Source organism: Schistocerca americana, chromosome 2 (genome assembly GCF_021461395.2).
Source record: "Schistocerca americana isolate TAMUIC-IGC-003095 chromosome 2, iqSchAmer2.1, whole genome shotgun sequence".
Lineage (NCBI taxonomy): Eukaryota > Metazoa > Arthropoda > Insecta > Orthoptera > Acrididae > Schistocerca > Schistocerca americana.
This window is the reverse complement of record NC_060120.1, coordinates 809,484,390-809,510,771: the sequence shown is the minus strand read 5'-3', so window position 1 is coordinate 809,510,771 and position 26,382 is coordinate 809,484,390. Positions and strand designations below refer to the sequence as shown.

At 41.0% G+C, this 26,382-nt stretch overlaps 1 protein-coding gene across 1 annotated transcript in view; it reads right to left on the bottom strand.

The window, feature by feature from the left end:
- LOC124594453 (protein gooseberry-neuro-like) overlaps positions 1–26,382 on the bottom strand; it is a gene marked incomplete at its 5' end in the record, with an annotated part of 291,184 nt that overhangs the window by 203,935 nt on the left and 60,867 nt on the right. The window contains one exon of the mRNA XM_047132829.1: positions 12,158–12,278. Coding sequence (XP_046988785.1) covers positions 12,158–12,278 — 121 coding nt within the window. The remainder of the gene's footprint in view (positions 1–12,157; positions 12,279–26,382) is intronic.

Genomic DNA, 26,382 nt, shown 5'->3' with positions numbered 1-26,382 from the left:
AGACATTTTCCCATGAGGGTATTGACCTTCTTGTCTCACAGCAGGATAAATTGATTAAGAGATAAGGCGCTTATTTTCGAAATAATGAACAGTTTACTTACTCTTTTTCCATCTCCCTCGTTTTCATGAGATGGTCCTTTACAGAGTCTGGCATGTCGTCTCATGGAGCTGGTGGAGAACGTGCGGCCATTGAAAGATGTGTTAATTGTTTGCTACTTGGAGCAAACAGCTGTCAATCTTTATACACTGCGTGAAGACCCAAGAAATAAACGAGACAAAATGTATGCATTACTCCGAAATAAAGAACGAACGCAAGGTGTTATTAAACATCCTTATCGAAATAGCTTTAGCTACAGTGATAGTGGTGAAAGTTCCGTAGTAGACCGAGCAGGTACACGATCTCACACATGCAAGTGTAGAAAAGTAAAGCAATAACATCGTAGAAGCAGACCCGACAACGAGTGAACCACATAGTTTTACTTGCCTTCCACCTTCTACCTTTCTTCTCCCAACGAGATGAAAGCAGAAAAGAAAGGAGAAACAAAAATTTGACTGTTAAATGTCTCTTATAATACAGAGGAATGCAATCAGTTTCAGAGTTGATGTGGAAATATTGAAGTTCCTAGCGCACTAACAACTTGTAAGTAGGCTGTTTAGGTTTTTATATTGGTAACGCCACGTAGCGCTCTGTAAGAAAATCACTGGTTGTGCTGTGTGCAGTCTGTGGCTAGTTTGCATTGTTGTCTGCCATTGTAGTGTGGGGCAGTTGGCTGTGAACAGCGCGTAGTGTTGCGCAGTTGGAGGTGAGCCGCCAGCAGTGGTGGATGTGGGGAGAGAAATGGCGGAGTTTTGAAATTTGTAAGACTGGATGTCATGAATTGCTATGTATATTACGATTTTTCAACACTATTAAGGTAAATACATTGTTTGTTCTCTATTAAAATCTTTCATTTGCTAACTATGCCTATCAGTAGTTTGAATCTTTTATTTAGCTGGCAGTAGTGGCGCTCGCTGTATTGCAGTAGTTCGAGTAACGAAGATTTTTGTGAGGTAAGTGATTTGTGAAAAGTATAGGTTAATGCCAGTCAGGGCCATTCTTTTGTAGGGATTATTGAAAGTCAGATTGCTTTGCGATAAAAATATTGTGTGTCAGTTTAAGCAGTCATGTATAATTGTTCTAAGGGGACGTTTCATATGACGACCCTTAGCCGAGGATACCTCACTGGAATCTTCTGATTTTTTTCTTGTAGTTTGTGTAATTAGTGTAGCTATTGTTTATTGCTAGCGCGTAATTGTAGAGAGAATCTCCTTTGTAGTTGCAGTCTTTCATTGTTGTTGTGGCATGCATGTAGATTTGCACCAAGTATTTCGCAGCTGCGCTTGCAATTAACTAGATATTATTTTCAGTGCTATGTTAATGTGTTTTCTTATTTTGCTCTTGAAATTGTGCTTTTCTGTGTTGTTGTGTGAAATATTGTGACAATAATGGCGTGTGAAAAACGTAATACTAGGCTCCAAAGCAAACTGAGAAATGACAGTGAAGACGAAAGCAGTGTGTTAGCGCCACCGTGTAATGAATTAACTAATGTTCAAAATAGTGATTTGGTAATTGTGCATAGGGAAATGGAGCGGGCGCCAAATAATGGCGTAGATAGTGAAACAATTAGTGAACAGGGAAGCATTATCGATCGATCGGTCGGCAATAGCTCGCCTCAGGAATCCGAAATGACAGGACACAATCTCGCAAATACTGTAGATTCAGGTTTTGGGTCCTCACCGTTTTCTCAAATAAGTCAAGACACATTTTCTGCTTGTCAAAATGTGAATGTTGCTGATGCAAATTCACTGCCGAAAAGCACTGAGGAACATGTTCCAGACACCAGTGCATTGTTATTACAATTAATACAACAAATGGGACAAACACAGCAAAAGCTTCAAAAGTTAGAGACAATGGAACAAAATCTTCGAAAGTTAGACACAGTAGAACGAAATCAGAGAAAAACACAGCAAAAGCTTCAAAAGTTAGACACAATGGAACAAAATCTTCGGAAGTTACACACCACGCTTGAACAAACACGTGAAGATTTAACTACTGAGTTACATAACATTGAATCGAAATGTCAAAAAGTCTGTAATGACGTAAAACACAAATTTGTGAGCATTATCAACCTATTTTATCGCGGCATGAAAATGCATTACAGAATCACGAAGCAGCCATAAAAGAACTGCAAAGTATTGTTCATGAAAATCATGAGACCTTGCAAGCTAAAATTGACTCAGTTGCATCTATCGATTTGGTTACACAACTTGCAAAAACTCAGGAAAACTTAAAGGACACAGTAAATACTCTGAAAATTGGTTCAGAAAGACACATGGAGGAAATTAGTTCATTATCAGAGAAAGTAGTTGAATTTTCGGATCAGCTAAATAATTTATCATCTGATAATCTGAACGACACAAGACCTGTAGTCTTTAATGACACAGAAGAGTGTGAACAAATTAGGAAATTCAAACAAAATCAGAATCAAACTAATACGCAACACCAAAAAGAAATCCGGGAAGTACAAGGTCAGCTGACACAGGTAATACAAGAATTACGTATTTCAGAGGACACTCGCGCCCCAATACGGGAAGAGGAACATAGAAATACGGAACAGCCACAAAATAATAACACAGCGCATTTCGGAAATTATGAGAGAAATTGGCAAGGTGCACCGAATTTTGAAATGGAACCGCCGAAACGACGTAACAATGACCGATATGCGACTCGCCGACATGATGATTTTGACTATAAGCTGTTCATTACTACACGTAAATTTAAAACATTTAAGAATTCTGGCAACGACATTCATCCACAAGCGTGGCTCCATCAATTCTCTCATTGTTTTCCTCCCAACTGGTCATTAGAGCACAGATTAGAATTTATGTATGGCTACTTAGAGAATGAACCAGCTGAAAGAATGCGATCGCTCATTCACGATTGTCACAGTGAAGGAGAATTTTACCATGCCTTCCTCTCAGCATATTGGTCTCAAGCTACACAAGACGGAGTAAAACATAGCATCATGATGATGAAACACTTTGAACAATCTGAATTTTCGTCTTGTCAAATATTTTGAAGACATGTTGCATAAGAATCAATATCTTTCAAACCCATACAGCGCTTCAGAACTCATCCGCATTTGCTTAATGAAATTGCCTGAACATTTAAGAAATATTATTTTGGCAGGACGTTGCAAAGACGACATTGAAGCTTTTCAGGGACTCTTACAAGAACTAGAAATTGACACAGACAGTCGCGGGATGCGAAAACAGGAAAACAATCACTACAGGTCACATCCGTCACAATTCCGTGACGACAGAAACAATAACTGGACACGATAAGTCTATTCTTACAACGCAAATCGTGACCAAAACAGGCACCACCCATATGACAACCACTGGCAGAGTAATAATAGTTACAGAGAAAGATCGCATTTCTGTAGTAATGAATATGACAGAGATTACCATAGAAACAGACAATATGGGCACAAAAACAATTATTATCAAGGGAGACAGAATAACTTCAGACGCAACAGTTCAGCGCGCAGTTACGATTCCGGGAGAAATTCTCCACCACATGACCGACAAACAAGAAACTATGTAAACTACCGACAAAACGACAGACCTGAATTCCATCAGAACTGGCGGGATTCAAACAGTGCAGGGCACTCTCGACAAGGTGAATTTGTAGAAGTTAGGTCTCCTAATCCCAATAACGACGCATGGCAACAAAGAGATAGCAGACAATGACTCGCACCGCAGGCAGCCATGTGCGCCGGCTGGCTCAGGGAAAAATTACATAGACGCTAACCTTGAGAAAAATTTTAGCATTCTTTACCGATGTACCATATACCACATGAAAATTCCACTGAAGCTGAAACTCTGCGTACTAGGAAGAGTAAAGGTTTACACCACATTTCACATGTAAAACCGTTTATTGAAAGATAATCTGCTTTTTAACTTTGTCTTTGCCATAAAACTTTTCACTTCACATTTCTATTATGCATTGTCAGACTTAGAAACTGTTACCATGCAACAATGTTTGAAGTTAAATATCCAATCAAGAACCAAGAGAACTTATTTAAACATAAATTACGAATGCATTGCTATAGTGAACAGACGTCACAGTGTTATTGTGTGTGTACATTCTTGCTTGTTAGTTGCACGATTACGTAACGACTATAAGGCTTACATACTTAGAACATATACTGGTACTGCTAATGAGATTTTAATGCAACATTTTGGTTTACTTGAAAATACATTCTGGATTTAAAGTACTTTCAGTGAGATACCAGATGACACAGTGGTTAGTTTATGTGACAGCTACACGATTATATAACGACGCTACTAATGAGTGACAATTTACAATTTTGCTTTTGCAGTGTTTCTGTTTTATATCTGCACAGTTTTTCTGTATTATTCTGGAAAGTAAAACATGTTTTAGTAGTAAGTTTTGTGGTATAGCTACAATTAGACTGCCTCTTCTGTAGCACAACATTACGTTACAGCACAGTTCTTTCTTGATCACGGCAATAAGCGTAATAACTAAGATATCTATACGCAAAGCATTTCACTTTTGTTTATGAGGAGGTGAGTACATTGACTTCAGCAGAACGTTACTTACAGAGGACGATAACTATGACACTTCCACAGAATTATCTTACAGCAAGACGCACATTTAGCGCTACAGAACACGCATTTGAGTGATTAATTTTGTACTTAAAACATTTATTTTTAAAGATTTTTGAATTACAAAGAAAGTTTTCCGTGATACATTTCATTCCATTGCTGTAATCTGTAACACCTGAGGGTATAATTACCTTAATCCTCAGGGGGGTACATGCTTACTTTGTGTACCACGTGTTTGGCAAACACAAGGAGCCCTAGCTAATATGGTATTTACTTATACAACTTTACACATTGGTACCATATTCCTCTAACACAGAATTACACAGCTATCTGATTATTTAACAGAGAAACAAACATTTTTTTTACTATGTCAGTGACAGATGTTTACGCAATTACACAGTTGGATAACTTCACACTTATGAAATTGTATTTCGTCTGTACTTTGTGACCTGTTCATATTTTTTCGGAACCATTGTTATACTATGAGAGCTCTGAATGATGCATTTGGTATGGGATCATGATTTTAAAGTACATTTGAGGTAGATGACACTATTGAAATGAGCAGAGAATTTTTTTTAGGTTTTGAAATTATTGGAGGAAGCTGCGACGATTTTGAGAATTGACTGAGATGTTATGATATTATTATGACGACGATATGTATGATGCTGCTGAGATATGTTTATGATCAATAAGATGATGCTACCATATATGAGGAATTTGATTATGCTACGTATTTCTTATGATGAAATATTGAAGAAGTGTTGACGAATATGTATATGTATAATAAGGTAAGGAATAATGAGTAGTGGTTAGGGACTCTGATTTGTGGAAAAGGATGTTGGAAACCAAGAATCGTACTTTAGAATTATGAAATGTGTGTACATGTGTGAATGTATCACAATGCCACTGAAAATTTTTTGGACACTGTTGTATTTATAGGATTTTGTTTCTACACATTTGTAACGCAAATTCTCGACCTGTGAAATTCTTTATATGAGACTGCCACTGTAGCGGAAACTGCTGTGGTAAATATTTCGGTAGGAAAGTTAAGTGACCCTCACATAATGAGTGGTGGGCACCCAGCTGCGTGATAGTCGCCTGGGAAAAAGCCATTAGTGTGTGCCTTTCAGAGGCACAGGTGGAGAAAAAAAAAGAGACCATTAACCTCGCTATTGACGTTCCTTTGTAGAAAGCATAGCAAATATGACACGCTCATTACTTGAAAACATATGATTACTCGTACTTTGTGCTACTTACTGAAATGCTTATGAACTGATGGGAAATATTCTTACATCTGCACACCTGATTACGACAAGCGTCTTTCTACGAGAGTTGGGAGAATATCTACTAACTTATGAAATGCCACATGACTATTGAATGATATTTTTATGCTTTACTTTGTACATAGTTGCTTATTTCATTTGATATCTGGTTTCCAGCTGTGTTGCAGCATTGGTTTTATAAAATAAAATTAAATGCATTTGCTAATATGAACACTTTCTGTCAACAGATCTACTAAATAATACTTTTATGATCCACATTCTTCGAAAAAGAAGCACTTGGAAAGGAAAGAACAATAAGAAGGGACTAATAATAGTAACTGCATATATAATTTTCTTTTCAATTACTTGATAATTTTTTTGGTAGAGTAAGTTATCATGATGCATCACTCTAGTGTTAAGATGTGACATAGGTATTAAACATGGCCATTTTTACTGTTTGAGCTATGTCATGTTTAGATATAAGTTATTGCATTTGCTGCTGCTGTTTGCCAGGCATAGTGCTACTAAATTTCACTTTACATTACTCTGTTAAGCCAGTTTTACTACTGATTTATTTTTCTTGTTTGCTGCTCATTGCCTTATATTAGTTGTAATATTGCTGCTTGCTTTGCCAATTTGCATTTTTTTTTTGTCATTGCTGCTTGTGTTAATTGTTTTGTGCTGCTGCATTGCCTCGTCCCTTAGTTTAGCATCTGAGCTCAGTAGATTTAAGTTAGCTTAAGATGGGGTAGGCCATATAAGAAAACAAGTTGTGATGAATTGGAAGAAATGCATTGAGAAGCTATAAGAAAATGGTTTGGCCAAAAAACGTATTTTGAAAGAGGATATGAACCAAAAAAGTAGGGTTTAGGGACAACAGGTTTAGGTAGGATTTTCTTGGAAATAAATGATGAGGTAAGATAATGGAAAATAAATAATGAGGTAAGGAATGTGTGAACATATAAATACAGAAAGCATGCTTGGATAGAATTTTTTTGGTGGAAACAAATGTTGAAATAAGAGGAAAGATATATGGAATGAAGTTTTGGGGTGGACTGCAGTACCAACTGTCACACTGAAAACAAACCCTGTCCTGTATTTTTGTGTTATTGCACTATGTGAATTTGTGTTTTTCCTGTCTTAATGTGTTTAGCTAATAAGAGTTATGTTGTAGAATTTTTCTGATAATATCTTATTTTCTATGTAAAGTTGTTTAGACATTATTTATTCTGTCCTTTTTTAATGCTCATGTGTTAAGTTGATGTTTCGAAAGTTATTCTGATCTTTTATGTATGTACTCATGTCATAATTCCTGTAACACTGATATATATGTTATTTCGATTCTTTTGTAAAGCTTGTACTACAAATGTTATCTGTATTGTTATGTTCTGTAATGATGTATTTTGTACCTTTGTAATTGTATTCCTATGTTATGAAATTGTAATTGACACCAGTTCATCATATTATTAACTTGTAAGTTCCATTTCACTGCACACGTTTCTGTTGGTCATAGTATATGGACAATATGTGAGAAGTAGGGACTGTTAGTGTTTGAACGTGTGTTAATAATTCAGCAAGGGACAGGATAACAGCATTGCTGGTTCTAAGGACAATTCCAAAAACTTTGTGAGTGCACAACTGGTGGTTATGGACTTGCTATATTATCCGCAAGACCCTTCAATGGTGATTGTGCACCTGCACAGTCACAACAGATGGCTGCTGGCCATCTCTACAAGGACTACAGTGGGTCTGCATCTTTGATGACCCACCAATACCATTATTTCTACAAGGACTACAGTGGGTCTACACCTTTGCTGACTCACCAGTACCATTGTTTCTACAAGGACTGCAGTGGATCTGCACCTCTGGTGGCCCACCAATACCACATTCTCTACCAGGACTACAGTGGGTCTGCACCTCTGGTGGTCCACCAATACCGTAATCTCTACCAGGACTACAGTGGGTCTACTCTGTGATGACCTACCTACCAATATTCTTCAAAAAGTCGAATGACTCTGCTGTGGGTTTCCTCTGTTGTGGCCCATTACCTGTCTGCATGTCGAGAGTCAGCACCGTCTTTCCGTTGGAAGGACAACACTACTTCTTCAAAACTGCATTGAAATCCACTACTTTCGTTGTTTATTTTCTTTTACTGCTCAGACTTTGAGAAAAACACTGGAATTTTACTGTGATGAATGATCAGGACTGTCTTTATGGACTGTGAGAAAATTTTAGCTTATGACCAACATTGTATCAATAAGTGTGTGCATTTGATATCTTTGTTATTGTAACTAAGAAAAGTTTTTTGAAATCTGTATTGGCCACTGCCCAAAACAATTTGTAAAATTTTTTGTGGGGAGCATGGGGGCTATGTAAGTAGGCTGTTTAGGGTTTTATATTGGTAACGCCACGTAGCGCTCTGTATGAAAATCACTATCTGTGCTGTGTGCAGTCTGTGGCTAGTTTGCATTGTTGTCTGCCATTGTAGTGTGGGGCAGTTGGCTGTGAACAGCGCGTAGCGTTGCGCAGTTGGGGGTGAGCTGCCAGCAGTGGTGGATGTGGGGAGAGAAATGGCGGAGTTTTGAAATTTGTAAGACTGGATGTCATGAACTGCTATGTATATTATGATTTTTCAACACTATTAAGGTAAATACATTGTTTGTTCTCTATTAAAATCTTTCATTTGCTAACTATGCCTATCAGTAGTTTGAATCTTTTATTTAGCTGGCAGTAGTGGCGCTCGCTGTATTGCAGTAGTTCGAGTAACGAAGATTTTTGTGAGGTAAGTGATTTGTGAAAGGTATAGGTTACTGTTAGTCAGGGCCATTCTTTTGTAGGGATTATTGAAAGTCAGATTGCGTTGCGCTAAAAATATTGTGTGTCAGTTTAAGCACAGTCATGTATAATTGTTCTAAGGGGATGTTTCAAACTGATTCGTGCAAATCTCCAAAAGACTCATTTTAAACTTTCCTACGTAACTCCGCTACAGTTATATAAATTTTTCAGGAGAGATTTCCCCAGTGGAGAAAGGGTGCTGGGTGGAAGAGCCGTCTTTGTTCGCTTCTCTTATCAGTGATCACCTTAACCATAGCATTCAGTTGTTGCTGCTATCAACTGCGTGTCATCTTGCACTTCAAGGTGCTTGCTATACATACTAACATACTGTTTGACAGTAAGGCTCTCAACGAGCTTGTGAACAAACTCTTCTAATTATTTTTGCTTTTAGGAGATTTCAATAGATACGGTGTGCTATGGGGCTCTACAGTACATGCCCCAGAGATCGACAAATAGAGAGCCTCCTATCATCTGAAGACAAACATTTTCTGAACACTGGATGAATGTTACATATCACAATAGCATCATAGTCATTCTCTACAAATGATCTAGCTTTCAGCTCTCCAGCAGTCGCAAATACACTTCAGTGAGCAGTAATTAGGAGCCTCCATTCCAATATCCACTTCCCAATCCAGTTGTTCCTCTATGAAACAACAGTACTCAGTGACTCCTCAGTAAGGCTAACTGGGCTATTTACAGCCCGATGACGTATCTGAGAAGCACAGCAGTATTCTGAAGTGGGCGCTGTGGTGGACAAAGCCACCGAGCCCTTCACACTGATAACTTTAAGACTAAACGGTGCCCTCAGTATATGGCTGCCAAATTAATGTACTGTTCTGGTTGGCGAATCTCACCCAGTGTTTATGGCAAAACCTTCATCACAGACCGAGCAGGGACACGATTCCATACACGTGTATGTAAAATAATAAAGAGCTAGCCTCGTAGAAATAGACCAATATTGTAGCGGATGAGATGTGATCGGACGCAAAAATTTGTCACATCAGATTCATCAAGTACTTTGGCCAATGCACGAGTAAGTCCGAAACATTCAGGTTGCTCATTTCTCTTAGCGGTACCGGTGAAGGTTTTGTATGGAGCTGGTTACCAGGTCGCTTGGAAATTGGGGAGAATGTGCTGGGATGCACTGCAGCTAATGAGACATGTCTTCAAATTAGTTGGTCAAGGTGGTATTTCATACACGCTATGGTGTCGCTATTGAACGAATATATTGTTCACCACTGCAAGAACAAGTGGCTGCAGGGGACTGTTAGAAGCTGCTGTCCATAAAGTAAACAATATTTTTAATTCTGACCAACCAAGCAGATGTGAAAAAAGTAGCTGTGACCAGACTTTGTATGAGGCGTTTCCTGTTGACTCACGATTCTTCCTCCCACGAGGGGACTCATCAGTATCCGATACTTGGATATAATGCTCTCGGAACGTCTAATTTAAGTCACACTGGTTTGGTTTCTCACAAGAGGGCATCTCTAAAAGTCGGATGGGGCCAAGTTGGGACTTCATAGAGGATGATCATTGACAATGAACCCAAGGTGTCACACTGTTGCACATGTCACAGCGCTCGTGTGTGGTGTGTCATTGTCAGGTTGAAGGAGACGGCACTCCGGGTGTGGACGAACTCTTCGAATTAGTGCTTTCAGCTTTCTGAGGGTCTCGCAGTACCCTGCAGAGTTTATGGTGGTGCCTAAGGCAATGAATTCCAAATAATTCACACGTTAAACATCCCAGAAAACTGTGAACATGACTGCGTGTTGATGGCATGGTCTTTAACTACTTTGCCACCGATTGTTGTGTTTGATGCTCTCTTGCTTTCCGAGTGAAAATGGTGACCCCAGCTTTCATCACCAGGCATAATGTTGTTAAGAAACCCATCACACTCACATTCTAAACGTAAACGAAATTGTTGACAGATGCATACTAACTCCTCTGTTTCATGTCAGGAATGGATGTTCGAGGCACCATCCGTGCTTACAGTTTTCTGTGCCGCAGTTCTGCAAAGATGGGTTGCACACGGTCTCGTGATACGACAAATTACCTCAGAGATAAGTCTGTATTATCGGACGATTTTATAAGATGAGTCCATCAACCCGATTCCTGTGTACCTCGTCGGTTGCCGTACGCGGTCTTCCACTAAGAAATCTGTCACACACGTTAAGTACCACGTTTCCTTCGTTACAAGTACGAACAATCCTACGTCGCACATAACTGATGTCAATACCATCATAATCGTAAACAGCTTTCATTACTCTATGGATTTCAATTTCAGGCACGTTTCCTGCTGTGAGAAACTCGATTACAGCACGCTATTTTTACGCACCGACATAGTTTAAATTAGACACCACCATATTATACACCACTGTTCGGAGCCTGCTAGCGGCAGCGGATTATAACTAACGTCAGAGAAGCGAGAAAGTGAACTGAGTAATATGCATGGCATATAAAACCACAGCCGATGTTGAGAACACAATAAAAAAAATCGGAAGTATTACTTAGCACGTCCTAGTATAATCATATTTAACTGCTTCTTTAAGAAATTAAACAATATTTTATCTCAAGGCCACATTTGTGTAAAACAGTGTGTGAGCTCGCGCGCCTGTGTGTGTGTGTGTGTGTGTGTGTGTGTGTGTGTGTGTGTGTGTGTGAGTGAGAGAGAGAGAGAGAGAGGGAGAGAGAGTGAGTCTATATGCAGATTGTATTTGCAAGTGACACGCTATTTCCTGTAATTTTCATAAGTAGCCAATCAGGCACATATATATGAAATGTTGTTTTATATAATTTTGTTTTACTACTTGATGATGCATTATGAGTCATTTTATCTCGTGGCTGTTCTAAGAAGAATGAATGGAAAAGAAGTTTTAAGCTCACAGGTCTCAGCAGAATATTGAATGAGCGTTAATAACCCTACAGTTGAGTGCTCCAAACCCAGCCTTAAGCCGTTCGTTTTGCCTTGGGGAAGTCTGAGAGGAATTGGTTTGCTGGTTCCTTAATACTATCGGTGAAATCTGTATATCTGAATTTATGGCTGTTGCAATATAATGCTTGTTTATGTTGTATTAATGTTTTTTAAAAAAAAACATAATCATAGTGTACTCGTTTCGAAACCATTGCTATTTATAACTACCTTTCAGACCAAATTTTATTGATGAAAATTTATTTCCTACCTGTAGTCGAAGCGAACATATCCATCTCGAGCGCCGTCTCACAAGCGTTCGTTACTGACCTCAGCTAGAAATACCGGTCGTTATTCGAAGACAGTGTTCAGTTTAGTTGCTACTTTGTCGAGAAATGTCAGTCGTAAAGTTCCATTTGATCTTCTGGGAGGGTTAATGCCATTTCCGACTCTGACAGAAAGCGCAACGATGATGACTCACCGCCCAGGATGCCGTCGATCGTGTAGTCCTTCTTGTCGGGGTCGAGTTCTCTTCGGGCACCCCGCAGCAGCCTGCTAATGGCCGATGCCGACGGGGCAGTATTGGCGTCGCACACACCTTCCTGAGAGAGGAGAAGAATTTTCATCAACAATATTCGATCTTGTGTCAGAATAATATATCTTTATTTAAGAAGCTTTCCAATGACGAATGCTGTGCTGGATCAGTGAAGCCAAAAGTGTCTGCACTGTGCACAGCAAAATCTAAAAGTGGGCTACAAGATATGCGAAAAAGGTCAATGTTAATTAAACATAAATATTCAATTTGGAATTCATGATAAACAGACGAACTATACTGGTGAGCCAAAACATTATAACCACTGATGATGATGATGTGGAGCGTAAGGGGACGCATGCAGGAGACCCGCACCGCCGTACTAGGTTCAAAATGGTTCAAATGGCTCTGAGCACTATGGGACTCAACTTCTGAGGTCATCAGTCCCCTAGAACTTAGAACTACTTAAACCTATCTAACCTTAGGACATCACACACATCCATGCCCGAGGCAGGATTCGAACCTGCGACCGTAGATGTAGCGCGGTTCCAGACAGTAGCGCCTAGAACCGCTCGGCCACTGCGGCCGGCGCCGTACTAGGCAAGGTCCTAGCGGAGGTGGTTTGCCATTGCCTTCCTCTGACCGTAATGGGGATGAATGATGATGATGATGAAGACGACAGAACTGCACCCAATCATCTCGAGGGAGGAAAATCCCTACCCCACCGGGAATCGAACCCGGGACCCCGTGCACGGGAAGCGAGGACACTACCGCAAGACCACGAGCTGTTGACATTTATAACCACTGCCCACCTATAATCTGAATGCCGCCAGGTGTCGCTGTGGGGACGTCACGAAGGATGGAAAAACAGCAGATGTCCCTCCCAAGAGTCGCCAAGGGCATTTTCTATGGTGTTTCGGCAGAGATACGAAATTTCACTTTTTCTTTGTGTAGCTTGAGTCAGCGCAAACAAATATTGTTCATCACGTTTTTCATGCGACGCCCAGTGGTAACGGAAAGCGCCAGTCTGTTTCCCGTTACAAACAAAATGATTTTTCAACCGAAATTTTATATGTTCATTCGATAGAGCGGTCCCATATCAGTGTAGCGCGATACTCGGTCCAGTGGTTATGTATTACCAGGGACAGCAAAACACGAAGAATAACCAGTACTCCTACAGCAACTGGGTAGCGCTGCTGCATGGTGATAGCAGTCAGTGCGGCCTTGGTCGATGCTGTCACTGTTGGATGATGTTATTCTTCGCGTTTCACTGTCCCTGGTAATACATGCAGCTAAACAGAGTATCAAACTAGACTAGTTTGCGACCTGTCTATTGTATGAACACATAAAAGTTTGTTTGTAACGGGAAACAAACTGAATCTTTCCGTCGACACTAGGGGGCGCATGGAAGACGTGATAAGCAGTATTTATTTGGGCTGACTCAGCTACACACTGAAAAAACGAAATTTCAAACATCTGCGGAAACACCAGAGAAAATACCCCTGACGACTCTTTGGAGACAGATTTTTTATAAGAGAACTAGAGACGGGCAGGAAATCACTCTAGTGACGATACGAGCCGCAAACGGGGACCTCAGTGACGTAACCGACGTTCAGAAGGGGCAGAGTGCTGTGGCCCGGCACCTGGGAACGAGCATCTAGGAAATAGCGAAGCAGGTTGGTTGTTAGCGTGCTACTCTGGTTGGTGACACCACAGGTAGGGGACAAGATGGTGAACTTTCTCATCACAGAACACGGAGAGCGGACGGAGGCTTACCTGCCAAGTAAAGCCGAATAGGCGGTGATCTGTACAGATATGACGACAGACTGAATTGGTGTTGTAGGCACAGGCGTTTTGGATACACCTCTCAGAGCACGTTGTTGAACATGACACTCCAGAAGGCGACCCCTACGTGTTCCTCTGTTGACCCAATGACATTTTCAGTTACGATTTTAGTGGGCACAAAATCATCAGGATAGGACCATGGAACAATGGAAACGTGTCGTCTGGTCGGAAGAATCACGGTCTTCAGGTCGATGGCCGTGTCTGGAAATATCGTCATTCAGGCGATTGGCGGTTCAAAACATGTAATGTGTCACAGCTGCTGGCCGCTGGGGGCAGTGTTATGGTGAACAGTGACCTGGGCTTCCATAGTACCTGTGGTAGTAAGCGAAGGCGCCATGACAGTGTTGGATTACGTGAACGTTATGGCGGACGACCCGTTTCCCTTCCTACTTGATTCCTTCCCAGACGGCTATGGCATCTTCCAGCACGATAAATGTTCGTGTCACACTTCTAGAATTGCACTAAAGTGCTTCGACGAGAATGAAGATGAATTGAAGTCACCTGATCTGAACCCGATGGAACACTTTTGGGACGCAATTGGGCTACAGCAATGCGGCCACACACTGCATTATGTTCCAAATTTACCAACACGCTATTAACCTGGTGGTCATAACGATTTCGATTATCAGTGTATCTTTCTTAGGGCAGCTGCAGTGCCCAGACTTCAGCCAAAAATATTAAGAATGGTTGAAAACGAGAAATGTACTTGGCCTACATAAAGCTATATAAAAAATTTCTAGTTGCTATAGTTCTTTATCTGAATTGCATTTTATTTGTTATTAGTATATTTGTTTTAAGGAATCAGCTGCTTTATACAGGCTGAGGCGCGGGAATTTCCTGATTTGAAACGCACGCCACACAGCGGCCGTTACTCATTGTTATGTGGGATCGAGCGCATTCGAAAGGACGGGATCTAACTTTTTCTTAAAGTTAATTTGGTAGCTATCACACTGTGGACAAGAGAGAAGCGCGGGTTCGCCGAGGCGACTTACTTTTCCAATGGTCGTCCGGTCATGACAACTCATTGTCAGTGTGCATTGAGGGAATACTTTAACATCGCAGCTGCAGTTCGTATTCCTAACCGAAAATCAGTTGTTACGTTTGTGCAAACGTTTATGGATACCGGTAGTGTTCAGAAATGGAAACCAGAACCTTCGAGTACCATCAAAACACCAGACAACGTTGAGAAAGTAAGGCTGGAGACTTAATTTCACGAAGCGATGTGCAAACAACATGTAGCTACTCTTGCAATATCTGATCGCACTGAGACGAGTTCTTCAAAGACTTGAAATTTAATCCATATTAACTGGCAGTGGTGCACACACTTAATCCGCGCGATTCTGGTTCACGAAAAAATGGATGCGTAGCCTCGATCGGAAACCGGTCTCATGACGCCATTATATTGTTTAGCGACGATGCATGTTTTCATTTTACCAATTTTCTTCATAAATTTTTTCTAAAAAACTTCTGGAAACCGCATTAGCTATGCATAGTTTTTTAATTCCAAGATCATATACGACCGCTTTTGCGATATGTAATCGCATCTTCAGGTGAAAAGTATAGCTAATTTAACATTAAGTCATTCGAACATTAGGAGACCGTATTATTTAAATGGCTTAGTGGTATTTAGCTATATTTTTTTACTTGGTGATGCAATTATAACACTGCGAAAACCGGTCGTGTATAATTTTGGAATAATGGATCATCAACAGCTAATACTGTTTCCAGAAGTTTTTTAGAAGATTTCAATAAAGGTTTTTTTAAAGAAATTCGTTGTCATATATCAACTAAGTGGAGGATGCCTGTACCGTAAAATCATACATTTTCGTTTGTGTAGTTGCGTGAATAAACAAAACATGCAATACTGGAGTGGCCGAACCCCCGACAACCTCCTACAAACAGAATGAGTGACTGTTTGATGTGAATTATTCAAAATTGGCATTGGCTCAAGGTTTTTCGATGAGAACGATAAGGTAGTCACGGTCACTTCTGGGCGTTATGTCCAGATGACTGAGCAAGTTATATCTTTTAGAACTTGAAGAAATGGACGTCAGAGACGTCTGATTTCAACATGACGAGGCCACGGATCAAACAACACCAACGTCAATGACTCTCAAGCTAGAACACTTTTCCGTCCGTCTCATCTCTTTGAGTGGCGATCTTCAGTGGTCAGCACGCTCGACTTACTTAACCTCTCCGACTGTGTCATATCGCCCTACCAACGCTGGACACTTATATCTTTCCCTACGAGCTCTGATTTCCCTTATTTTATTGTGGTGATCGTTCCTCCCTATGTAGGTCGGTGTCAACAAAATTTTTTCTCATTCGGAGGAGAACGTTGGTGATTGGAATTTCGTGAGAAGATTCCGTGGCAACGAAAAACGCCTTTCTTTTAATGATGTCCAGCCCAAATACTGTATCATTTCTGTGACACTCTCTCCCATATATCGCGATAATACAAAACGTGCTGCCTTTCATTGAACTTTTTCGATATACTCCGTCAGTCCTATCTGGTAAGGGTCCCACACCGCGCAGCAGTATTCTAAAAGAGGACGGACAAGCGTAGTGTAGGCAGTCTCCATAGTAGGTCTGTTACATTCTCTAAGTGTCCTGCAAATAAAACGCAGTCTTAGGTTAGCCTTCCCCACAATATTTTCTGTGTGTTCCTTCCAGTTTAAGTTGTTCGTAATTGTAATACCTAGGTATTAGTTGAATTTACGGCTTTTAGATTAGACTGATTTATCGTGTAACCGAAGTTTAACGAGTTCCTTTTAGCACTCATGCGGATGACCTCACACTTTTCGTTATTTAGGGTCAACTGCCACTTTTCGCACCATACAGATATCTTTTCTAAATCGTTTTGCAGTTTGTTTTGATCTTCTGATGACTTTATTAGTCGATAAACGACAGCGTCATCTGCAAACAACCAAAGACGGCTGCTCAGATTGTCTCCCAAATCGTTTATATAGATAAGGAACAGCAAAGGGCCTATAACACTACCCCGGGGGAATGCCAGAACTCACTTCTGTTTTACTCGATGACTTTCCGTCAATTACTACGAACTGTGACCTCTCTGACAGGAAATCACAAATCCAGTCACGTAACTGAGACGATAGTCCATGAGCACGGAATTTCACCTCGAGCCGCTTGTGTGGTACAGTGTCAAAAGCCTTCCGGAAATCCAGAAATACGGAATAGATCTGAAATCCTTTGTCAATACCACCCAACACTTCATGTGAATAAAGAGCTAATTGTGTTTCACAGGAACGATGTTTTCTAAACCCATATTGATTATGTGTCTATAGACAGTTTTCTTCGAGGTAATTCATAATGTTCGAACAGAATCTATGTTGCAAAATCCTGCTGCATATCGACGTTAACGATATGGCCTGTAATTTAGTGGATTACTCATACTACCTTTCTTGAATATTGGTGTGACCTGTGCAACTTTCCAGACTTTGGGTACGGATCTTTCGTCGAGCGAACGGTTGTATATGAGTGTTAAGTACGGAGCTAATGCATGAACATATTCCGAAAGGAACCTAACTGGTATACAGTCTGTATCAGAAGACTTGCTTTTATTAAGTGATTTAAGTTGCTTCACTACTCCGAGGATATTTACTTCTACTTTACTCATGTTGGCAGCTGTTCTCGATTCGAATTCTGGAATATTTACTTCGTCTTCTTTTGTGAAGGCATTTCGGAAGGCTGTGTTTAGTAACTCTGCTTTGGCAGCATTGTTCAAAATGGCTCTGAGCACTATGGGACTTATCAGCTGTGGTCATCAGTCCCCTAGAACTTAGAACTACTTAAACCTAACTAATCTAAGGACATCACACACATCCATGCCCGAGGCAGGATTCGAACCTGCGACCGTAGCAGTCGCGCGGTTCCGGACTGCGCGCCTAGAACCGCGAGACCACCGCGGCCGGCTTGGCAGCATTGTCTTCGATAGTATCTCCATTGCTATCGGGCAGAGAAGGCATTGATTGTTTCTTGCCGCTAACATACTTCACATACGACCAGAATCTCTTTGGATTTACTGCCAGGTTTCGAGACAAAGTTTCGTTGTGAAAACTCTCCAAATGCATTGAATGGAACGGAGGCCACCTTCGAGATATAATTTTCAAAACATAATGAAATAAAACTTTAAATTTACATATATGTAAAGAAAGGAGAATTAGCAGAATGAGATTTTCACTCTGCAGCGGAGTGTGCGCTGATATGAAACTTTCCTGGCAGATTAAAACTGTGTGCCCGAGCGAGACTCGAACTCGGGACCTTTGCCTTTCGCGGGCAAGTGCTCTACCATCTGAGTTACCGAAGCACGACTCACGCCCGGTCCTCACAGCTTTACTTCTGCCAGTATCTCGTCTTCTACTTTCCAAACTTTACAGAAGCTCTCCTGCGAACCTTGCAGAACTAACACTCCTGAAAGAAAGGATACTGCGGAGACATGGCTTAGCCACAGCCTGGGGGATGTTTCCAGAATGAGATTTTCACTCTGCAGCGGAGTGTGCGCTGATATGAAACTTTCCTGGCAGAGTAAAACTGTGTGCCCTACCGAGACTCGAATTCGGGACCTTTGCCTTTCGCGGGCAAGTGCTCTACCATCTGAGCTACCGAAGCACGACTCACGCCCGGTCCTCACAGCTTTACTTCTACCAGTATCTCGTCTCCTACCTTCCAAATTGCCCGCGAAAGGAGAATTAAACTGATATCTCCATATTTTTGTTTTATGAATTTTTTAAAGTAAGAAATTTCCCGCACCGCAATCTGTAATAACATCTAGGAGTGCACTTACATTAGTCATCTAGTTCTGTACTTTTCAGGCAGATGGCACTAAAAATGTCATCATGTGTTGTTTTCGCCCCGATAACTTTAAATAAGCTTCTGGAACATCCTACAAGCAGGATGTGAATTTCTCTTTTGTATTTAATGTTGAGAGGAAACATATTTTCCTTGAAGGATACTAATCTCCCATAACATTGAAAGCCACGGGCTTTACTCATGTGGAAATTAAGTATCGGAAGGACACCATTTTAATGTAAGAGCGAAACGAATAAGAATGTTTCTTTTGTAGATTTGTTTTTATATTCAGTAGAACGTATGTCAAAGTTTTACAGAGCGAGGAATGGTATCGTGATAAAGTCGTTTTGTATTTAATAATTGAGGTGGTAAACTCGAGATAGTGAGGTGGGCTGCAACGAGAAGGAAGCTACTCCCATTCCTAATGGATCAAGAAACTTCATCGGCCTTATTTGGCCTGCATGGGAGTGAGAGCTTATAGCGCACACTGTATGATCACCGCACTGTGCACCAATGTCCTGGGATAAATCCCCAAACCTCTCTGCAATGCCTCGTAGAGACACGGAATATGACACTCGTGATAGTGCTCCGTTCATTGCGTGATGACGTTAGGATTGGCGGTCAATTAGTAGTGATTGAGAGCCATAATCTGTGTGTCAATATTGGTTTTCACTGCATGCTTTCCTTCCACGGCTATAACTGCGCATATCATCACAAGAAGAGTTCAACTCTCCACAATAACCTGTCACTTTCATTTTTATGACTCAGCAGAACGCTGAGCGTTCTTCGTTTCAGAACTTTCTACCATCTACAGAAATTAGATAGTGTAATGTCTGTGTTATACAGGCATGTCCAAACGAATTTATAATCGTAAGTGGGAATATCACAGGCTCTGCAGTATCGTATTTATCCTCCGGCACCGGGAACGCGACTTTCAAGTAAAATGTCTCATCTGTACGGGAATGCACGTAATGAATATACGAGTACAGTTGCAGACGCATGGTTGACGACATGGAATTTTTGGTCTATCCGGGGGTTGTGCACTTATAGGCAAATGGTTCGCCGGACTGTAGCTCAGCGTGTTCGGTCAGAGAGCTGGTTGGCCTCTCTAAAAAAAAAAAAACTGAGTAGAAGGATCAACAAACGAACTTGGCCGGATGTCATGTGACGTCCGCAACGACCAAACACAACGACAAAAAAAAAAAAAAAAATGGTAAGGCGACCGCTTGTGATAAACGAGAAATCTGGGTTCGAGTCCCGGTCCGGCACAAATTTTCATTGTCGTCATTCCATTCTACGGCTGATAACTCCATATTCGGGATTACGAATACGTTTAATGTACCTGCAGAAATTGGGCAGAACGACTGAGTTCCGTTTAAATCCTTTACTTACTAGCCGCAAAAGGCCTATCGCGCTTAAGAAAATAATTGCGGTTTTACATATTATGGAATGAGAATTGTAACACGTTATTCAATTTAAAATATACCGTACATATGCCCCGGAAACGTAGTTGAATCTGAGTTCGACAAATGCTAGCATAGTTCTTGTGCTATTATTTTCTTTCCAGTTTTTACGTATTGTGAACAGCCACATACGCAGTACTTGTAGAATAACATCATAATATCACAACACTCTTAATTTCTCAAATGTTTCTAAAGTATTAAACATTGAAAGTCAGTGAAAAGGACAATTATTCCAGTGAAATGAAATGCTGTGTGGCTAGGGCCTCCCGGCGGGTAGACCGTTCGCCTGGTGCAGGTCTTTCGAGTTGACGCCACTTCGGCGACCTGCGCGTCGATGGCGATGAAATGATGATGATTAGGACAACACAACACTCAGTCCCTGAGTGGAGAAAATCTCCGACGCAGCCGGGAATCGAACCCGGGACCTTAGGATTGACATTCTGTCACGCTGACCACTCAGCTGCCGGGGCCGGATTATTCCAGTAATTCTCTGTTAGACTTAATTCGTAACACAAAGGGATCGCAAGAACACATCTGAAGGAGCTGAAAACCGAAACCGAAAACATGGAGAGTTTAATAACGTGAGGTGTTACATAGTTCATCCGCTGAGAGGCAGTAACATTTGACACTATCAGGCACAAAGGGATAAGTGAAATAATTTTTTTAATTCATTTATATAAACAAACTGGAGGCATGTCTTAATTGTACACAAGATTATGGTCCATGAATCGATTAATCAGAGTGAAGACACGTCAATTTCATTGTGTCAAGAACGCACTTTTCTACATTTAGAAAATTTGTTTACTCGGTTAGACTTCCAAATTATATGAATTTTGATTCTCCATCATGTTCCATGTCATTCTGCAAGAATCGTTCCAAATAGAATACTATCAGTATTCACTCCCTGAACTAAAATTTTTTATAGCCTCTACACTAGCAATGCCTACTCTGCACTGCTGAAACAAATAATTAAAATATAGTTGAAAATGGTTCTAATAGCTCTGAGTACTATGGGAGTCACATCTGAGGTCATCAGTCCCCTAGAACTTAGAACTACTTAAACCTAACAACCTAAGGACATCACACACATCCATTCCCGAGGCAGGATTCGAACCTGCGACCGTAGCGGTCGCGCGGTTCCAGACTGAAGCGCCTAGAACCGCTCGGCCACCCCGGCCGGCCTAAAATTTAGTGATCGGATAGCTATTAAAACAATAATTTTAATAAGAATGTACAGAAATTAGGTATAGTATATCAGAATAACTCAAGGCAAAGATGCAAAACACAGAGACTAGATAACAATTTAAATTTTATCAACTACTGATCGAAGCCGCAGTAGCCGTCACGAAGTCTTCAAGAACACCAAGCTATCTATAGCTGTTCGAGAATAATCTTCAAAATAACAATTTTTAGTCTGTTTCTTAGCACCACAGTCGCACGTTGGTAATGCCAGTTTCCCCCTTCGTACTCTTCTCATTATGTTGGGTTGTTTTGTGTCAATGAAACAATAGAAAGTTCCAACTGCAAATTGTTTCTTATCGAGGTGAGAAACGAATGACAATAAGAACTTCTACACAGTAGGGTGCCACAAAATGTTCTGGATAGAGCTTATCTGGCATAACGGCATCGCTCGACTAGAGTGGCCAGCATGTTCTACAGACATGAACCCTATCGAACATGTCTGGGATAGATTGAAAAGGGCTGTTTATGGACGACGTGACCCACCAATCACTCTCAGGGATCTACGACGAATCGCCGTTGAGGAGTGTGACAATCTGGACCAACAGTGCCTTGATGACCTTGCGGATAGTATGCCACGACGAATACAGGCATGCATTAATGCAAGAAGACGTGCTACTGGGTATTAGAGGGACCGGTGTGTGCAGCAATCTGGACGACCACCTCTCAAGGTCTCGCTGTATGGTGGTACAACATGCAATGTGTGGTTTTCATGAGCAATAAAAAGGGCGGAAATGATGGTTATTCCAATTTTCTGTACAGCTTCCAGAACTCTTGGAACAGAGGTGATGCAAAACTTTTTTGATTGGTGTGTGTAATCGAAGACGTTAAGTGAAGATGTTACTCCGAGATGAAGAAGCTGCAACAGCAGAAGTCGAGGTCAGGTCGGGTTAAATCAGACATAAGATTCGTCCAAAGAAGAGACTAGTTTTGATTCTATTACCTTTTTTTATACGATTGTGTCCCTTAATAAATTAGCACCACTTGGTTTACTCTATGCGCGCAAGAGACAATAGGAGCAACTATAACGAGCCGGTCACCGATTTGCAACGGGGTATGCGCCTCCCTTGAGAGAACTGCTTTGCTTTTGTCGCGAGGCAATGAAGGGAACAGAGCGAACCTAAGGTGGTGTTTCGATGCGAGCTGCAGCAGAGGAGGTACCCGCGGCTCACCTTTGTCTGTGACTAGAGAACGCAGCGCAGCTGCACACAGCTCCGTTTCGTGCACCGGTGATTCAATTGTAATCCCTACTACTGTCTGTGGCCAACGAGGTACTTAGCCACCGCGCGTATGGAGGTGAATTGCAGGTTGTAACCGAAGATGAAGATTTGAATTCCCACTGGATGCGTAATTACGGCTGCCAGAAATCCCCTTGGAAATGTAAGTGGAACACTTAACTGAGGTAATCGAAACATCCCAAATTTCATGCAGACCGTTTCGAATTGATCTTCTGTGCAGGGAGCGGGTGAGACAGGAGGTGGGAAGATGGGAGTTCAGGGCTAGTGAACTAACATCTTATATTCCGAACGCCGTGTGTTCCGGCAATCTCGGGAAATTAATACGTATCAGCGCGCGAGTCGCCTCATAAAAGCCTGTGCTTTGAATTAGGAGAGAAGACGCAAAGCTGTAAGAAGTGCGGGAATCGCAAATCGGAATGAGTGAGGCTAATGTTTCTTACTTTGAGAGAAAAATGTAATACGAATGTTTAAAAGGTCTTTTAATATACGTTTTTTGGAAAATACGTAATTGTAGTTAAAGCTCTTGTATATGGAGACAATATTTCACTCGGTGAGGTCATGTTCTCAACAAACGTGTAATTTTTTAAAACTTGCCCTCCCCCGCCCCCTATAATGCGCTGTTGTTATGAGCATCCAACAAACGCCGCACAGGTGTTCATGTAGTTCTGCTTTAAGCATTAATCTGCCGTGCAAGAGTTTTAATGAAACTTCAGTAGTATTTCAGAATAAAAACAGTCTTGGTTGCGGATTTATTTGATATCAATGACGCGTTTCACCTTTTTCGAGCATCGTCAGATTGTCTGCTATGGTGGAGTCAGCTGGTGTGCTAAAGGCACTTTGATGATACTCCAAAAGGGTGAAAAGCGTCATTGATATTAAATAGCTTCACAACCAAGACTGTTGTTATTCTGTAATAATTCGAAACAGGTTGCTGTAGCAACCTGCCGAAATGGAAAAAAAAATTACTTCCGTTGTAATTTTCAGGTAGTACAGTGAAGAATTCAAAGTCATTATAGAACAAGCAAAACTCAAGAAAAACAGAGATACGCTCATAGCATTTGTGGACCTAGAAAAAGCGTTAGTCAAAGTTAAATGGTGCAAAATCGAAACAAGAACCAAGAGGGAACAATAAGTTTGGAAGACAAAGTACGAAAATTAAAAAGGGTGTAAAACAGGGATGCAACCTTCGGCCCGTACTGTTCAATTTATACACTGAAGAAGTAATGATAGAAGTAAGAGAAAGGTTCAAGCGTGGAATTAAAATTTAGGGTGAAGGGATATCAATGATAAGATTCGTTGATGACATTGCTATTCTCAGTGCAAGTGAAAAAGAATTACGGACGTGCTGAATGGGATGGACCGTCTAACGAGTACAGAAAATGAATTTAGAGTAATTCGAAGAAAAATGTGTGAATTCCTAAGGGACGAAACTGCTGAGGTCATAGGTCCCTAAACTTACACACTACTTAAACTAACTTATGCTAAGAACAAAACACACACACACATGCCCGAGGGAGGACCCGAATCTCCGGCAGAAGGGGCCGCGCAATTCGGTATTTCGCGGCCACACCGCGACAGTAATAAGAAGTAGCAGAAATGAAAGGAGAGAGAAACTTAACTCTCACGAAGTCAACGAAGTTAATGAAATCTGCTACCCAGGCAGCAAAATGACCAACGACGGACGAAGTTAGGTGGGCATAAAATGCAGATTAACGCAGGCAAAGAGGGCATTCCTAGCCAAGAGAAGTCTACTGGCATCAAACATAGGCATTAATTTGAATATGATATTTCCGGGAATATAAGTGTGGAGCAAAGCTTCGTACAGTACTGAATCATGGACAGTGGGAAAACCGGAACAGAAGAGAATCGAAAAGTTTTAATGTGGTGCGACAGAATAATGTTCAAAATTAGGTGGACTGAGAAGACAAGTAATGAGGAGGTTCTTCGCAGAATAGATGTGGAAAGGAACAAATGGAAAACACAGATAAGAAGAAGGGACGTGATGATAGAACACCTGTGAAGACATCAGGAAATAAATGCCGTGGTGCTAGAGTTATAAAGGGTAAAACTGTAAAGGAAGTCAGATTGGAATACATCCAGAAAATAATTGAGGACGTAGGCTGTGAGATGCTTCTCTAAGGTGATAAGATTGGCACAGGAGAAGATTTCGTGGTGGACCGTATCGAAAAATTTAATTAAAAAAATTTTTTAAATGGAAGAAATACTCGAGTCGAACAGGTTATTTGAATGAGCTCCTCCTGGAAGTTCTACGGTACACTTGGCGCCTAGTAAGTCTGGAGGTCACTCAGAAAAAAGATTCATATTGAATGGTTTCTCGCTGAGAAAGGAAGTTCAGTATGCATTCAGGAAATCCCTGCGCCAAGAATTAGTTTTACAGCGTACCTCGGGCACCACAGGCGCAGGTTACTACCATGTAAACATGTTCCACGCTATCTAGCCACTACCACTAACCGACAATGTGAGCATCATGCACTGTGGAACTATTGTATCGTGGACACTGAACACACATATGCCTATTGAGATCATCAGGCTAACTCATATTTTTCCATTCACCAGAAGTGCAACGTAAACTCTCTTTCGTTCTACCTTCGGTAAGATTTAGCAACACCAGATCTCGAATATCACACAAGTATAGCGGGGTGTCAGCCGTAAGGATCAGAAATTTTCCTCTTATCCAATTTCAATCATTTCCTTATTTCTCCATCACCAGCAAACCCTTACTAATTTGAGACCAATTAAGCCTTTCGCTATGTACTGCGTAGCTTTCACGGTGATTCATTGCGAATTTTACGTTACCTGGTTAGCGATATGGCAATAGTCCGTCGTTTACTCAGACGTTAGTTCTGATTCGTTACGAAAGTAGTCATAGCCAGCTACTGTTGTGGCGCAGGTGAATGGTGGAAAGCGAGTCTCCACGTATTTCTGCGCTACTAGGCCTGTGAGTGGTCTGACCACACTTAAACTTATCGTGATTTATCAGAGTTCCTTTTAAGGTGCTTGTTAGCTCGCAGAACCTAGTCTAGGTGCACGTTCTTACTACTAGTAAGTCATAATTGCTGCTTAGTGTCTTTTTAGTAACACGCATTCTACATGAATGCTGCCGTGTTCGTCGTTGCATGTCAAATGACCTCACCTCCAAACGTAATTAGTGTTCCTGACCGATAATCTCACTTGTTGCCAAGAGAGTAGAGCGTGAAGGCTGGCTGTTGCTATTGCTTGCTGGTGTCCGAACATTTGCAATTGAGATGCACTAACTTTAAAAAGCTTATAACAATTCTGTAGCGTGCTGAATAACAATTGTTGATGGAATGGTGGAAACGGGCGTTAGTACTAGCGCGCAATGTGTTACGTTATCTCCACATCTTATTTATTTATCGTATGTTGACGAGAAGATACTAGACAACTATTTACAACGGATATACACATTTCTTCACAGATACAACCTCCATATAAGAAAAATATAATCTGGTCAAAAAGATACCTACACTTCCTTTAAAAACGGCAATGTCTTCTACGTACAAGAGCACTTTCAATGAAGTTGGTAAAGAACAGTGAATAC